The 17,762-nt window shown below is 40.0% G+C and overlaps 2 protein-coding genes across 4 annotated transcripts in view; one reads left to right on the top strand and one right to left on the bottom strand.

Moving 5' to 3' along the window:
• The window catches only part of LOC139372831 (zinc finger protein 850-like), a 113,412-nt gene that overhangs the window by 56,205 nt on the left and 39,445 nt on the right, over positions 1–17,762 (top strand). The gene's annotated exons all lie outside the window — the stretch shown is intronic.
• Positions 1–17,762, bottom strand: part of LOC139372824 (zinc finger protein 585A-like) — a 64,842-nt gene that overhangs the window by 21,543 nt on the left and 25,537 nt on the right. The window contains exon 1 of one of the 2 annotated variants that reach the window (XM_071112640.1): positions 7,145–7,344. The exons of the other annotated variant lie outside the window; for it this stretch is intronic. Coding sequence (XP_070968741.1) covers positions 7,145–7,247 — 103 coding nt within the window. The 5' untranslated portion in view covers positions 7,248–7,344. Of the gene's footprint in view, positions 1–7,144; positions 7,345–17,762 lie in introns of those variants that run through there. 2 annotated transcript variants of the gene reach the window in all.

Here is a 17,762-nt window from a genome sequence, read left to right as displayed (position 1 = left end):
GGTTGGATTTTCCTCTGGTTTTCGCCTGCCATATCAGTTATGTTATACTCAGACATTATTTTAACATTATTTTAAGTGTTTTCTATCCAAATCGACTAATTATATGCATATCCTAGGTTATGGGCCCAAGTAGCAGGCAGTTTAATTTGGGCACGCTTTTCATCCAAAATTCCAAATGCTGCCCCCTACCCCAGTGAAGTTAACTTCTTTGGGGTAGGGGGCAGTATTGGGTAGCTTGGATGAAAAACGTGCCCAAATTAAGCTGCCTGCTACTCAGCCGAAAAACCTAGAATATGCATATAAATATAACATTTGGATAGAAAACAATCTGAAGTTTCTAAAACTGTTTGAATGATGTCTGTGAGTATAACAGAACTCATATGGCAGGCAAAATCCTGAGAAAAATCCTACCAGGAAGTGGGAAATCTGAGGTTTGTAGTTATTCAACTCAGCTCCTATTGTGTGATGTTAGTTATTTATCACTTCCCAAGACTTCCACTAGATGTCAACAGTATTTAGAACCTGTTTTGAGGATTCTACTCTAAAGGAGGGGCTCATAAGGGCTCTATGAGTGAGTGGTCTGGCAGAGTGCCACAGCCTTAGTAGCTACGTTCCACTTCATTTGTACAGACAAAGGAATTGTCCGGTTGGAACATTAATGAAGATTTATGTTAAAAACACCCTAAAGATTGATTCTAAACATCGTTTGACATGTTTTTGAAATCGGACACTGTGGTTGGATTAACGAGAATTTTATCTTTAAAATGGTGTAAAATACTTGTATGTTTGAGGAATATTAATTATGGGATTTCTGTTGTTTTAAATTTGGCACCCTGCAGTTTCACTGGCAGTTGAAAGGTGGGACGCTCGCGTCCCAAACGGTCCCAGAGAGGTTAACAGAAACCCAGCCTAAAATCCCCAAAGAGCAAGCAATGCAGATGTAGAAGCACAGTGGCCACAAAAAAACTCCCTAGAAAGCAGGAAGAAACCGAGAGAGGAACCAGGCTGAGTGGTGACCAGTCCTCTTCTGGCCATACCGGGTGACAGAGCAGAGTGGTTAGAGCAACCGAAAGGCTGCAAGATCGAATCCCCGAGCTGACAAGGTAAAAATCTGTCGTTCTGCCCCTGAACAAGGCAGTTAACCCAATGTTCCTAGGCCATCATTGAAAATAAGAATTTGTTCTTAACTGACTTGCCTATGTCCAAACGCTAGCAGGACACCTACGACAACATCCGGGGAAATTGCAGAGCGCGAAATTCAAAATACAAAAATCTGAATATTAAACATTCATGAAAATAGAAGTGTCTTACATCATTTAAAAGCTTCTTATTAATCCAACTGCGTTGTCAGATTTGAAAAAGGCTTTACGGAGAAAGCATACCATGCGATTATCATTTTTCAAAAAACAAGCATGAAACCCTTTCTAAAGACTGTTGACATCTAGTGGAAGCCATAGGAACTGCAATCTGGGTCCTATCTATTTGAAAATCCCATAGGCAAGCATTGAAAAAACCGGTGACCTCAAAAAATAAATATTCCAGAAGGATTTTTCTCAAGGCCTGCCATATCAGTTCTGTTATACCCACAGACATTATTTTAACAGCTTTAGAAACTGTTTTCTATCCAATGCTATCAAGTATATGCATTCCCTAGCTTCTGGGCAGTTTACTTTGGGCACGTCAGTCATCGGAAATTCCGGACAATAACCAGTATGCTAAGAAAGTTAAATAAAGGTTAAACATTTTTTTTTTTTTAAATACACTACGATTAGTGGTGAAATAAATGAATAAATTCTAAAGTTACAAATGTCCATGTTTTTGAAAGAATAGCACGTTTTTTTGTCCAATCAAAGTGATCAGAAATACAGTGTAGACTGTCGTTAATGTTGTAAATGACTATTGTAGCTGGAAACGGCTGAAGATCTCGTACAATGCTGTGTACTACTCCCTTCACAGAACAGAGCAAACAGTCTCTAACCAGAATAGTGTCTAGAAGGCCAGCATCCCGGAGTCGCCTCTTCACTGTTGACATTGAGATTGGTGTTTTGCGGGTACTATTTAATGAAGCTGCCAGTTGAGGACTTGTGAGACGTCTGTTTCTCAAACTAGACACTCTAAAATACTTGTCCTCTTGCCCAGTTGTGCTATTCTGGTTAGAGCCAGTTTGCACTGTTCTGTGAAGGGAGTAGTACACAGAACTGCACGAGATCTTCAGTTTCTTGGAAATTTCTCACATGGAATAGCCTTCATTTCTCAGAACAAGAATAGACGGATGACTTTCAGGAGAAAGGTCTTTGTTTTTGGCCATTTTGAGCCTGTAATCGAACCAACAAATGACTCAGATACTCAACTAGTCTAAAAAAAGGAATGTTTTATTGCTTCTTTAATCAGCACCACAGTTTTCAGCTGTGCTAACATAATTGCAAAAGGGTTTTGTAATGATCAATTAGCCCTTATAAATGATAAACTTGGATTAGCTAACACAGGAGTGATGGTTGCTGATAATGGGTCTCTGTACACCTATGTAGATATTCCGTTTTAAAAAATCATCCGTTTCCAGCTACAAGTCATTTACAACATTAACAACGTCTCCACTGTATTAATGGTCAATTTGATGTTATTTTAATGGACAAAAAAAACAAGGACATTTCTAAGTGACCCTAAACTTTTCAACGGTAGTGTATGTATTCATTTCAGTAGGCTGTATGGGAAGGGGAATCAAACTATTCTAAAACTGGGTAGGAGTCAAAAACTAATAAGAGGCAAAAGTGGTGAAAATGATTAGCTATACCATCCTCCACTCAACATCACAAGGGTGATAGTCATTACTTTAAACACACAAATTCTACTAAAATATTTCACCCTGAAACTGTATCACTGTGTGTGAAATCCATTAGACACATAAGACTATGAGTTGATAATGTGTGCAGCGTTGACAGGATATCATTAGAACACTGTGTTCCTTACAGGACATTCTGTCCCCACCCGGAGTGGAGAAACTGTTAGGCTTGCAGAAAATCATGAAACATGTTGCAGAATATGATAAACAATGTAAGTGTACAGTGGAACAATACAGCCATCCTAAAGCGGGGTGGGGTTCTCCACTGATGTGTGTATAAAAGATGGGCTCTGAACTTGAGAGGGCAGAGCTCTCTGAATAAAGAACTGATCATTTGTATGCTGGGGCTCTGTTTATTAAAACTTAGAGCCTTACAACCTCTAGGATACAGATGGAGTTATGAAATAGTTCAGTTAGAACATTGGGATAGAAATTCTCGTGACAAAGGATTAGTAACTACACAGACTCATTTCAGAGAACTTCAAAACACTGGCAGTTTGTCTACTTCACTTCTTTAGTCTACACTATGATCACTCCAGATAGCCCAGTGAATAAAACAAATGCTGACCATACTGTTGTCATCCATACAAGTCTTAGCAGCATGAAATAACATCGACAATGCATTCAAAAATAATTCAGACCCCTTGACTTTTTCCACATTTTGTTACATTAGTCTTATTCTAAAATTGAGTCAATTGTTTGTTTCCCCTCATCAATCTACACACAATACCCATTATGACATCACAATAGCCCATTATGACAAAGCAAAAACAGGTTTTTAGAAATAACTGAAGTATTACATTTACGTAAGTATTCAGACCCTTCAGACAATAGTTAGTTGAAGCACCTTTGGCAGCGATTACAGCCTTGAGTCTTGTTGGGTATGAAGCTACAAGCTTGGCACACTTGTATTTGGGGAGTTTCTCCCATTCTTCTCTGCAGATCCTCTCAAGTTCTGCCAGGTTGGATGGAGAGCGTCTCTGCAAAGCTATTTTCAGGTCTCTCCAGAGATGTTTGATCGGGTTCAAGTCCGGGCTTTAGCTGGGCCACTCAATGACATTCAGAAACGTGTACCGAAGCCACTCCCAAGTTGTCTTGGCCAAAGAGTTCAATCTTGGTTTCATCAGACTAGAGAATCTTGTTTCTCATGGTCAGAGTCCTTTAGGTGCCTTTTGGCAAACTCCAAGCGGACTGTCATGTGCCTTTTACTGATGAGTGGCTTCTGTCTGGGCACTCTACCATAAAGGCATGATTAGTGGAGTGCTGCAGAGATGGTTGTCCTTCTGGAAGATTCTCTCATCTCCATAGAGGAACTCTGTAGCTCTGTCTGAGTGACCATCAGGTTCTTGGCCACCTCCACGAACAAGGCCCTTCTCCCCCGATTGCTCAGTTTGGCCGGGTAGCCCGCTCTAGGAAGAGTCTTGGTGGTTCCAAACTTCTTCCATTGAAGAATAATGGAGGCCTCTGTGTTCTTGGGGACATTTAATGCAGCAGAAACATTTTGGTATCGGTCCCCAGATCTGTGCCGACATAATCCTGTCTCGGAGTTCTACGGACAAATCCATCGACCTCATGGCTTGGTTTTTACTCTGACATGCACTGTCAACTGTGGGACCTTACATAGACAGGTGTGTGCCTGTCCAAATCATGTCCAATCAATTGAATTTACCACAGGTGGACTCCAATCAAGTTGTAGAAACATCTCAAGGACAATCTCATAGCAAAGGGTCTGAAAACTTAAAAACATAAATAAGCAATTGTATTTTTTTTTTACATTTGCAAGAATTTCTGAAAACCTGTTTTGGTTTTGTCATTATGGGGTATTGTGATGTCATTATGGGGTATTGTGATGTCGTTATGGGGTATTGTGATGTCATTATGGGGTATTGTGATGTCATTATGGGATATTGTGTGTAGATTGACGAGGAAAAACATGTAATCAATTTTAGAAGAAGGCTGTAACGTACCAAAATGGGAGAAATGGGAAGGGGTCTGACAGTGTCCTCGGAAAGTATTCAGACCACTTGACTTTTTCCACATTGTTCTGTTACAGCCTTATTCTAAAATTAAATAAAAAAATATCCTCATCAATCTACACAATACCCCATAATGACATCACAATACCCCATAATGACATCACAATACCCCATAATGACAAAGCCAAAACAGGTTTAGAGATTTTTGCAAATTTATTTAAAAAAACAAAAAAAACAGAAGAACAAGACAGACTCAAAATTGAGTTCAGATGCTTCCTGTTTCCATTGATCATCCTTGAGATGTTTCTACAACTTTATGTATGAAACATATGAAATATACACTACTGTTCAAACGTTTGGAGTCATTTAGAAATGTCCTTGTTTTGAAAGAAAAGCACATTGTTTGTCCATTAAAATAACATCAAATTGATCAGAAATACAGTATCGACATTGTTATTGTTGTAAATGACTATTGTAGCTGGAAACGGCAGATATTTTATGGAATATCTACATAGGTGTACAGAGGCCCATTATCAGCAACCATCACTCCTGTGATCCAATGGCATGTTGTGTTAGCTAATCCAAGTTTATCATTAGAAAACACTTTTGCAATTATGTTAGCACAGTTGAAAACTGTCCCAAACTCAACACCCCAGATGCTAATATATGCATATTATTATTAGTATTGGATAGAAAACACTCTGAAGTTTCTAAAACTGTTTGAATGATGTCTGTGAGTATAACAGAACTCATATGGCAGGCAAAAACCTGAGAAGAAATCCAAACAGGAAGTGAGAAAAAGATTTTCAAAACAGTGCCTATTGAATTCACAGTGAGATATGGATGAGGTTCCACTTCCTAGGGCTTCCACAAGATGTCACCGTCTTTAGAAACTGGTTTGAGGATTCTACTATAAAGGAGGGGCTCATGAGAGCCCTTTGAGAAAGTGGTCCGGCAGAGAGCCTCGGTCTCATGACACTTGCTCCCGACAGAGTTAGGTCTCGTTACAATGCTTTTCTTCAGACAATGACATTCTCCGGTTGGAAACTTATTGATGATTTATGTTAAAAACATCCTAAAGATTGATTGCATTCATCATTTGACTTGTTTCTACAGACTGTAACGGAAAAATGGCTGTGTTTTTTTGACTTGGCTATGACCGAACATAATCATATGTTGTGCTTTCACTGTAAATGACTTTTTAAATCGGACACCATGGGTAGATTAAGTGACCCCAAACTTTTGAATTGAGCTCAGGTGCATCCTGTTTCCATTGATCATCATTGAGATGTTTCGACAACTTGATTTATAAAATATAAAATATATATGTATCAGATATAAATCATCAGGATGTGACAGTCCACTGGTTATGTTCAACACTTCTCCAATCGTTGCCTAGTTAAATAAAGGTTAATAATAATAATAGTTAGGCTCTCCATGAGCATTAGCTGCTACTTCTCTCAATCCCGTTTTTAAAAATCTCCCTGTGTGACATTCCTTGAGACCAACCAGAAATGTTTCCTTGGCCAAATATTCCCAGATTTTCATGAAAACAACATGTTCTCTCGTTTCTGCCTCACCAAATGTTGAACGAGACAAAAGAGTAGGCTAGGTGAGCATCAATCGCTAGTTTGGTGCAGCAGACTGCAGGGGTGTAGTGCTTGCAAGAGCGATGAGATGCCACAATGGTGTTTTTTTTAGTAAAGTTAGATCAATGTCTTGGACGATCACCTAATGATTAATGAGCAGTCCAATAACCAAATATTATAGCATAACATTACTGTTACAACAAAAACAACACCGATTTTCTTAGGAGATTTTAGGATGGTTTGCTGAATCGTCCCAAACTCAACAGCGCGCCATTAGGCAGAATGTGCTTTGATTAAAACAAAATACAGGAAGTCAAAATAATTTAACACCATCTGCTCTAATTTGCTAACCAAACAGTAATCCAAGAAGATTTAAATGCATATTCCCATGGAATTGATTGAGATCAAACGATTGGCATGCAGACGCAGCTTGGTCATTTCACTGGTAAAACGTGAAGAATTATAATTCAATATTGACAGTGATGATGACATGGCCTATTTTGAAATGAGGTATAACTAACTTGGTGATTGAGGGTATTAAACATTTTCAACGTTCTTGAGACAATGTGTGGGCAAAGGCAGGCGTTACAAGTTTAAATAGTTTTTGCTTCGCTGTGAAGTCTTGAGTTGTTCAGGGATGTGTGATGTCAGAATTACAGAATTCAACCTAGCAATAGACTGGTCATAACTTATGGAGGTCTAATACATGAAGATAATTTATAGATAGAACCAGCTCTTACCATGACTAACAGTTGTCCTAATCTTCTCCTCCTCTTCTTCATCTTTAATGTTGACATTCAGCTCCAGTGTTTGACTGCAGTCTTCCAGCTTCACTGATGCCATCTCTGGATCCTTCAGTGCAAAATGGTCTCCACTGTCACAATCAGTACCCAGTGACTGTAGGTTCCTACTCAGTGTGGAAGGAGAGAGGCAGGCTGGGTTTGTCCTCACTGTTGAAGTTAACGGCCTCAGACTTAATCTGAGTCGGTCTGTAGTAATAAAGACAAACGGACACAAAAGTTATTTTCTTGACAGTTCTGGCACTTTATTCTCTAAAAATATTTTCTTGTTCAATTATCTCATTTCAGTAGATCAGGTAACTAATCCTTGACAAAACATTCATTCATGTTAGACACAGAGTACACATTTTAAATTGCACAACATAAATACACTTAATCTATAGTAGATTTCCTAAATTCACATAAATGCATAAATGACTCAAAAACCATTTAGTACAAGATATGTTTCAGGCAGCACTATGTACTATTTTATGAATAACCTTGTCTTCACTGTATTATTTCACTCACAAAAACCAAATGTATTTCCCATTCACACCATATTAAGAATTATCAGGGTTCGTACAGTGGCAAGTCAAATTCAAGGACTTTTTCAGGCACTAATATTTATTTACTTTAAGCCCCGTGTGAAAACCCTGAATTATAGATAAATATAGAAACAACTGAATGTGTCTGAATATTAGTAAAGAACTGATAATCATTACATTCAGCTTCAGAACTGTAGAGCAACTGAAATGTTCTCTCTCTGATGAGGCACTACCTGCACTGAAGTCCATTGATGCAGACCTCCTATGGTATCATGGAGGTCCACAAACAAACATTTAAGGTGCAGGTCTGTCTAATTCTGTACTAAGAAAATAAAACAAGAAATCCCTATTAACTTCTACCACACCCTCCCCTTCCCCAATAACCCCCCACACCGCCCAATAAACTATATCAATAGATCCCTTTCTGTGTTTTCAAACATGGGGGTTTAAATCATGCTGAGACAATCCACCCCCAGGTTATCCAGTTTATTGAAATCCATACCGACAGTAATATCTGTTACCCCCAACAACTGCTGCAATTTACAAGATAACTTTCAACCTGGTATTTCTGTTTTACACAATGCAAGATGTTGATAACCTCACCAATGAAAGCTATGAAGTACATATTATTCAATATTAAAGTATCCTTTGTCACAGTGCATTTATGAACGCAATATTTTTGAACAGGCCTCGAAACCATGTCAGGACTAGTAGAAAGACCAGTTCTGACAGTAGGTCCTCTTACTACAGGACCAACCATGGAAGCTCCATCAGTCTGACAGCAGGTCCTCTTACTACAGGACCAGCCATGGAAGCTCCATCAGTCTGACAGCAGGTCCTCTTACTAAGGGATCAGCCATGGAAGCTCCATCAGTCTGACAGTAGGTCCTCTTACTACGGGACCAGCCATGGAAGCTCCATCAGTCTGACAGCAGGTCCTCTTACTACAGGACCAGCCATGGAAGCTCCATCAGTCTGACAGCAGGTCCTCTTACTACAGGACCAGCCATGGAAGCTCCATCAGTCTGCACTGTAGTTCCACCAGTCTGTCTTACAGCCTCTGCATATGATACATCAAGACAGATTCTGTATCTCTGAGCATCTCTCTGCACCTGGCATCCACCAAATTCCACTCTTTGTCCTCCACACAATTGCAACACTTAACTGTCACATTGCTCCAACATTCAGCGTAATCATGTTCCCCACCACACTTGGCACATCTTTTCACTCAACAGCTACATGTCCCATTCTTCGGAATTTAAAAACACTGTGATGATTCACCGCTGCTGATCCATTTTCAACTGTTCTGCTACGGAACCCTGACCTGTTCACCAGACGTGCTACCTGTCCCAGACCTGCTGTTTTCAAGAGAGACAGCAGGAAAGTTAGAGATACTCTCAATGATCGGCTATGATCAGCCAACTGACATTTACTCCTGAGGTGCTGACCTGTTGCACCCTCGACAACCACTGTGATTATTATTATTTGACCCTGCTGGTCATTTATGAACATTGGAACATCTTGGCCATGTTCTGTTATAATCTCTACCCGGCACAGCCAGAAGAGGACTGACCACCCCTCATAGCCTGGTTCCTCTCTAGATTTCCTCCTAGGTTCTGGCCTTTCTAGGGAGTTTTTCCTAGCCACTGTGCTTCTACACCTGCATTGCTTGCTGTTTGGGGTTTTAGGCTGGGTTTCTGTACAGCACTTTGTGACATCAGCTGATGTAAGAAAGGCTTTATAAATACATTTGATTGGTTGATTGATGAGGCTGGGACAAATTCTCTGACATTGAAGCTAAGGAATCCTATTCTGTACTTTTCCAGACAAAACCTTCTAACACTTCAACAGCACTGATAAGCTTTCACTTCTTTAACCCTCTTTCCTACTGATCAACCTTTAGGCTTCAACCACTCTGTCCCCCTTCACATGGTCTTTAACAATATCATCCATGGACATAGATATTGGGACCTCAGAGATTATTACTCCCTTCAATGTAGCATCAGCTCCAGGGTCATGGCTTCTGAGCTTCGTCCCATTATGATTTTCCTTTTGAAGAATCTTCCCTTGCTGAACCTGACCAGCACAAGATATTAACAATCTACCATTTATTTTTTATTTCACCTTTATTTAACCAGGTAGACTAGTTCAGAACAAGTTCTCATTTACACGGATGCGGCCTAGTTTTAACTTCAACTCTTTTTATGGCCTTGGTTAATCAGATAGGGCCTCATTTACACCCTGTGGTTTCCTCAAACACCATCCCAACTTTCCACTCGGACACATTATTACTCTAGCTCCCTACCTTGGGCCTCTAGTTACTATACTACATGCGCCTCTGCTTCCAGTATCATTATCTCTGTTCTTCCTATGTCTTCCCACTACAGACCACTCACATACTAGGCCCTCATCCTCCCGCTCCATATCATCAGAACTGTCCCCCACATTGATCGCATTCCAGCACAGCTGTTGCTTCACAAACTCTCCATTTCCATTGTTTCAGGGGTGTCAAACTCATTCCACTGAGGGCCGAGTCTCCGCGTTTTTTTTTCTCCTTTCAATGAAAACATAGACAATCAGATGAGGGGAGTTCCTCACTAATTAGTGACCTTAATGCATTAATCAAGTACAAGGGTGGAGCGAAAACCCCCAGACACTTGGTCCTCCATGGATAGAGTTTGATACGTGCTCCGATTCATCCGCATTAATCGACGCCATTCCATGCAGTTGGCCTCTCTCCAAATGGTGAAGGATAACTTCAGCTAGTTTCCCTTTATTTTGACACTTCTTCACACACCCTCTTGTCGCCATTTCACCACGAGCAAACTTCAAGAAAGACGACCAAAACCGTTGAAGAACGCCATTTGACGAGCCTTGTCCCGAACCATCCAGATCTCGCGAGCTTACATGAACGAAAAAGTGTATGCAAACTCGCGAGATCAGGATGTTTCGGACGAGGCTATTTACCTATCATAAGCATCATTTTACACAAAACCAAGAACATGTAAAAACGAACTCAAAGTGGACTTTGACGAAATGATGTACATACACTCAAGACAAACCCAAAGTCTAGCTTAGTGACTTGAAAAATCGTTTTAAATCACGTTCTTCACTCACTCGGTTTGACCCCAAAATAACACATACAATTAAAACCTTTAACAAACGTGATAATACCTTGACGGATTTGTTACCTAGCATATTATATATTCTTTCGACATTAGAAACTTTAAACGTGCTATTTACATACCTACAATAATACATTTGAAACGGACACAACCACTTTCGACATAACAACACAGTTATGTTGTTTTCTTCCCGGAACTTCCTGTTCCCAAATGCGACAAGGTCAACTTTTTCTCTGGTGTACTTACACAAATATAATGTGTCTGCCGCCACCTACTGTGCGGCTAGTAAACTGTTAAAATAAATACATGTCAATTGCGGAAACAACGACTTCAAAGCAAAATACAAAAATAGATCAATAAAAACATCCCACTCCTTCAGTCACAGTCCTATTCAAATCACATCCCTACACAGTCTCATGGGCCTCGTAGGGAGGAACATCTTCAGTCAGTATTCCCTGCAATTAGTGGTGTAAAGTACTTAAGTACAAATATTTTAAGTACTGCGTCAGGAGGTTTTGGGGGGTATCTGTACTTTACTTTTGATATTTTGACAACTTCTACTTTTACTCCACTACATTCCTAAAGAAAATAATGTACTTTCTACTCCAAACATTTCCCTGACACCCAAAAGTACTCCTTACATTTTTTTATGATTAGCAGGACAGGAAAAAAATTCAATTCGCGCATCCCTATGTAACCGATGTGAAATAGCTAGTGGTGAGCGCTAAATAGCGTTTCAATCGGTGACGTCACTTGCTCTGAGACCTTGAAGTAGTGTTTCCCCTTGCTCTGCAAGGGCCGCGGCTTTTGTGGAGCGATTGTTAACGATGCTTCTTGGGTGACTGTTGATGTTTGCAGAGAGTCCCTGGTTCGCGCCCGGGTATGGGCGAGGGGACGGTCTAAAGTTATACTACTGCATCTGATTTGACGGACTCACTAAACACAAATACTTTCTTTGAAAATGATGGGTGGGATCTTAAATTCAATATAGAGTGCCAGAGTGCGCTTGGGCGTTTGTAAATTCCGAGCGTTGTCAGACTGTCAGTTCGTATCTCTCTCGGAGCGTTCAGAGCCACACTGGACGCTCTGGCGGAGGAGGAGGGTTGATTCAAGCGTTCTGACGTCACAACCGCAGTCAAGCATCCAAGATAACTGGTTAACATTGGCTAGCTTGCTAGCTACTTCCAGGACAAATTAGCGATTTCTGACCATTTCACTCGCCTTAGCAGAGCTGGTTAGGCTATGTTCATGTTATCCAGAGCATTGGTGACTTTAAATGTGCTACAGGCAACAATTTAATTAAAATGTTTATTCCATCAAACTTCAAATTATTAGAATAGTACTATGAGGATTCTGTGTTATGCACTATAGACCGTTACCATATATGTGATTGAATATTATCTGCTGTTGGCTTGTGTGGATGTATGTATGTGTTATGCAACATAGCTGACTTGAAACATTGTTAACAGTTTCAGGGCCATGGGCCTTTCTCATGATGGAAAAATACAGAATAACATAAAAACGGACAAATACAGAACGTAGTGTAGCAAACCACAGACTGTTTTTTGATAGAACTCAAACTTAACAATAACAGAAACCAGATATGTGATAACGGTATCTAGGGAATGAGCGCATAGATACTCGACACAGCAACAGTTACATCTATCAACTGGAGCGCCCGGAGGCTGGTACCAACTCGTACGACAACAATCAACGATAGGCTGGGTGAGTCTAAACCACGCCCAGTCTCTACTCTGACAGGCCGGCTCGGAAGCAGGAACTATTTCTCTCAGAGTATATTAATAATATCTTTGTCAGGAACAAGTCAGTTCTCTGTTTGCCCTGCGAGGTGGGACAAAGAGCCCGTATATACGAAAATTGCATTTACCACTTATTGCTTAGCTAATAAAAAATACATAGCATTCAATCGGTGACTCAGTGTCATATTTATCCTGATGCCAGATTAGAATTAACGCAACTCTAACAGTACACAACGCAGAACAACAACCAGGTTGAGGGTCAGTGGCCAAAGCCCGCGAACAGGAATATTCCAAGTTCAGACAGAAGGGGGGGAGGGAGTCAGATCGCTATGATCGCCAGGAACTTTACTTTTGGTGTCTATTTTTAATTGTTGCGCTACTGGTGCTGCCTGTTGATGTTAGGTAGGCAGCTACAGTAGCTGAATGATGTTAACATCTTCTTGTTTTGTTTCATTAAATATATTTAATTTTATCTGGATGCTTGTGTGAGTTAGGATTGAGGTTAGAGTGCTCTGAAGTCAGAGTAAATTGCCAGATCGAATTTAGAAATGCACCCTGAGTGTTGGAGTGTGCCCCTGACAATCCGTACATGTAAACTACAAGAAAATCGTTTGCTTAATATATAAGGAATTTGAAATTATTTATACTTTTACTTTTGATACTTAAGTATATTTTAGCAATTACATTTACTTTTGATACTTATGTATATGTTAAACTAAATACTTTTAGACTTTTACTCAAGTAGTATTTTACTGGGTGGCTTTCACTTTTACCTTGATAGGAAAGGACTCAAGTATCTTTACTTTAACTCAAGTATGACAATTGGGTACTTTTTCCACCACTGCCTGCAATGCTTCCAATGTTAATTCCTGAACTCCCAAAAACCTTTCAGCTGCACGTACAATTAATATTTACTATCGGTATCCTTCAACTGGTAAACGTCATTATGAATCTCAACAGGCTGCGGGGCATCCACTGCCATAGCTTCCTCAGCACCAATCGCTCTTTAATCTATTTCCGGCGCCTCCCAGTAGGAGAACTACTGTACAGTTTCTTGATGTGGATGTTCCCTGATATAATAAAAATGGATACATGCCATTAGTCAGTTATGGCGTTATGAAACTGATGGAGACTATTTGTAAACATTTTTTTAAAGTATTTATTTAACTAGGCACATAGCATACATAACAGGATAGGAATATTAAAGTGGCAGTTAGGTGAATTAGCATGACAGGTTAGGAGACTGAGGTTAAGGTTAGGAAAAGGGTGAGGGTTAGGGATTTGTTTACTATGCATGTTTGGATAACTAACGTGGGGGTTAGGAGACTGAGATTAAGGTTAGCTACAATTTTCAACAAGTGTTGTCCCAACGCAAAAGAAACGGTAATGGACCAATGGGGAGCATCAGTTGGTGTAAACTAGATATCATGAAACACCTGATATGAGAGAATGCCCCTAATTGCGGTCTGCCATTACACACTTCTCGGATCAAGGGGCCAGGCTTCCAGTCTATACCCATGCTTTCCACTGTGCTCAGAGGGCATTTTCGGTACTGCAGTTCAGCTGAAGCACGGCCCAATTCCCCCTGACCCCCATAGCGAAGTCAAAAAGTTATCAAGTTTATAAAACATATTTGAATTATTCAAGTAATTGCCTTGGAGTCAGATTTTTTCCCCATCACTCACAGCCAAGGTTAACCATTTTAGATTCATGCTGTGAGGTGGGTGAGTTTATGCCACATGCAGATGCTGAAGGGAAAACACCTCTTGATCTGCGTGTTTATAATGTAGGTTAAAGGTGCCTTTTGTGACTAGGGGGTAGTATTTTCATTTTTGGAAAAAAAACATTCCTATTTTGTCATCAGGACAAGATGCTAGAATATGCATATAATTGACAGCTTAGGATAGAAAACACTCTAAAGTTTCCAAAACTGTAAAAATATTGTCTGTGAGTATAACAGAACTGATATTGCAGGCGAAAGCCTGAGAAAAATCCAATCCAGAAGTGCCTCATGTTTTGAAAGCTCTGCTTTCCAATGCGTCCCTATTGAGCAGTGAATGGGCTATCAACGTAATTACGTTTTCTCCGTATTCACCAAGGTGTCTACAGCATTGTGACGTAGTTTTACGCATTTATGTTGAAGAATACCTGTAAGCGGCTACATTGCGCAAGTGCTCACCTGATGCTCCCAGAGTGATTCTCGAGTAAAATACAGAGGTAGCCATTATTCCAATCGGTCCAACTGAAAAACCAATTGTCCCGGTGGATATATTATCAAATAGATATTTTAAAAACACCTTGAGGATTGATTATAAACAACGTTTGCCATGTTTCTGTCGATATTATGGAGCTAATTTGGAATATTTTTCGGTGTTTTGTGACTGCAATTTCCGGGCGATTTCTCAGCCAAAGGTGAAGAACAAATGGAGCTATTTCGCCTACAAAAATAATATTTTTGGAAAAAAGGAACATTGGCTATCTAACTGGGAGTCTCGTGAGTAAAAACATCCGAAGCTCATCAAAGGTAAACAATTTAATTTGATTGCTTTTCTGATTTCCGTGACCAAGTTACGTGCTGCTAGCTGGACAAAATGCTATTGCGTTATGCTAATTAGTGGCAGTCGATGATTACGCTCCCTCATGCGGGATGGGGAGTCACTAGAGGTTTTAAAGGTGCAGCCTCATCTCATAGACTAGATGTAACATAGTAAATATAAATCCGGGACTCTCAAAATAGTGTGATATGTTACATTATGGTTCCAAAAGACAGATGGTTAATTCAGAAATTGAATTTGGTGGTGCTGTACTGTAACAGCGAGCTGAGCCAGTTGAAAGTATTGATGCCAGGGACATATTGTTGGTGACTGTGTGCTCCTTCATTAGTTTTGTGTTTTTTATTCATTTATTTCTGGTACCCTCCTACCTGAGAGGCATGAGGCCTGTGTGGCGTTGCACTGTTAAAATCACCCCAGTGTGGAGATGAAACACCTGTGTTGCAAAGTCACATGCTCTGTCTTCTCTGCTCTACCTAGGGTAATACAGAGATAATACTAATACCGAGATAACCACTAATCTACCTAGGTGACTTAATGTGGATAATACTAATACAGAGATAACCACTAATCTACCTAGGTGACTTAATGTGGATAATACTAATACAGAGATAACCACTAATCTACCTAGGTGACTTAATGTGGATATTACTAATACAGAGATAACCACTAATCTACCTACAGTGCCTTGCGAAAGTATTCGGCCCCCTTGAACTTTGCGACCTTTTGCCACATTTCAGGCTTCAAACATAAATATATAAAACTGTATTTTTTTGTGAAGAATCAACAACAAGTGGGACACAATCATGACGTGGAACGACATTTATTGGATATTTCAAACTTTTTTAACAAATCAAAAACTGAAAAATTGGGCGTGCAAAATTATTCAGCCCCTTTACTTTCAGTGCAGCAAACTCTCTCCAGAAGTTCAGTGAGGATCTCTGAATGATCCAATGTTGACCTAAATGACTAATGATGATAAATACAATCCACCTGTGTGTAATCAAGTCTCCGTATAAATGCACCTGCACTGTGATAGTCTCAGAGGTCCGTCAAAAGCGCAGAGAGCATCAGGAAGAACAAGGAACACACCAGGCAGGTCCGAGATAGGTCCGTGAAGAAGTTTAAAGCCGGATTTGGATACAAACAGATTTCCCAAGCTTTAAACATCCCAAGGAGCACTGTGCAAGCGATAATATTGAAATGGAAAGAGTATCAGACCACTGCAAATCTACCAAGACCTGGCCGTCCCTCTAAACTTTCAGCTCATACAAGGAGAAGACTGATCAGAGATGCAGCCAAGAGGCCCATGATCACTCTGGATGAACTGCAGAGATCTACAGCTGAGGTGGGAGACTCTGTCCATAGGACAACAATCAGTCGTATATTGCACAAATCTGGCCGTTATGGAAGAGTGGCAAGAAGAAAGCCATTTCTTAAAGATATCCATAAAAAGTGTCGGTTAAAGTTTGCCACAAGCCACCTGGGGGTGACACCAAACGTGGAAGAAGGTGCTCTTGTCAGATGAAACCAAAATTGAACTTTTTGGCAACAATGCAAAACGTTATGTTTGGCGTAAAAGCAACACAGCTGAACACACCATCCCCACTGTCAAACATGGTGGTGGCAGCATCATGGTTTGGGCCTGCTTTTCTTCAGCAGGGACAGGGAAGATGCTTACAATTGATGGGAAGATGGATGGAGCCAAATACAGGACCATTCTGGAAGAAAAACTGATGGAGTCTGCAAAAGACCTGGGACGGAGATTTGTCTTCCAACAAGACAATGATCCAAAACATAAAGAAAAATCTACAATAGAATGGTTCAAAAATAAACATATCCAGGTGTTAGAATGGCCAAGTCAAAGTCCAGACCTGAATCCAATCGAGAATCTGTGGAAAGAACTGAAAACTGCTGTTCACAAATGCTCTCCATCCAACCTCACTGAGCTCGAGCTGTTTTGCAAGGAGGAATGGGAAAACATTTCAGTCTCTCGATGTGCAAAACTGATAGAGACATACCCAAGCGACTTACAGCTGTAATCGCAGCAAAAGGTGGCGCTACAAAGTATTAACTTAAGGGGGCTGAATAATTTTGCACGCCCAATTTTTCAGTTTTTGATTTGTTAAAAAAGTTAGAAATATCCAATAAATGTCGTTCCACTTCATGATTGTGTCCCACTTGTTGTTGATTCTTCACAAAAAAATACAGTTTTATATCTTTATGTTTGAAGCCTGAAATGTGGCAAAAGGTCGCAAAGTTCAAGGGGGCCGAATACTTTCACAAGGCACTGTAGGTGTTTTTATGTAATACTAATACAGAGATAACCACTGCCCTACCTAGTGTTTTAATGTGACTCATACAGAGATAACCATTGGACATGCATTTCCCATTATGCCTTTGTGTTTACCACTTCAGATCCTTACATTGTAGTTTAAAGCATATACAGGGCATTATACAAGACCCCTTGACTTTTTCCACATATTGTTACGTTACAGGCTTATACAAACATTTATTAAATGCATTTTTTACCCCTCATCAATATACACACAATATACACATAATGACAAAGTGAAAAAAGGTTTTTATAAATTTGT

Source organism: Oncorhynchus clarkii, chromosome 18, assembly GCF_045791955.1.
Source record: "Oncorhynchus clarkii lewisi isolate Uvic-CL-2024 chromosome 18, UVic_Ocla_1.0, whole genome shotgun sequence".
Lineage (NCBI taxonomy): Eukaryota > Metazoa > Chordata > Actinopteri > Salmoniformes > Salmonidae > Oncorhynchus > Oncorhynchus clarkii.
Note: the sequence above shows the minus strand (reverse complement) of the source record. Positions and strands in the feature narration are given on the sequence as shown.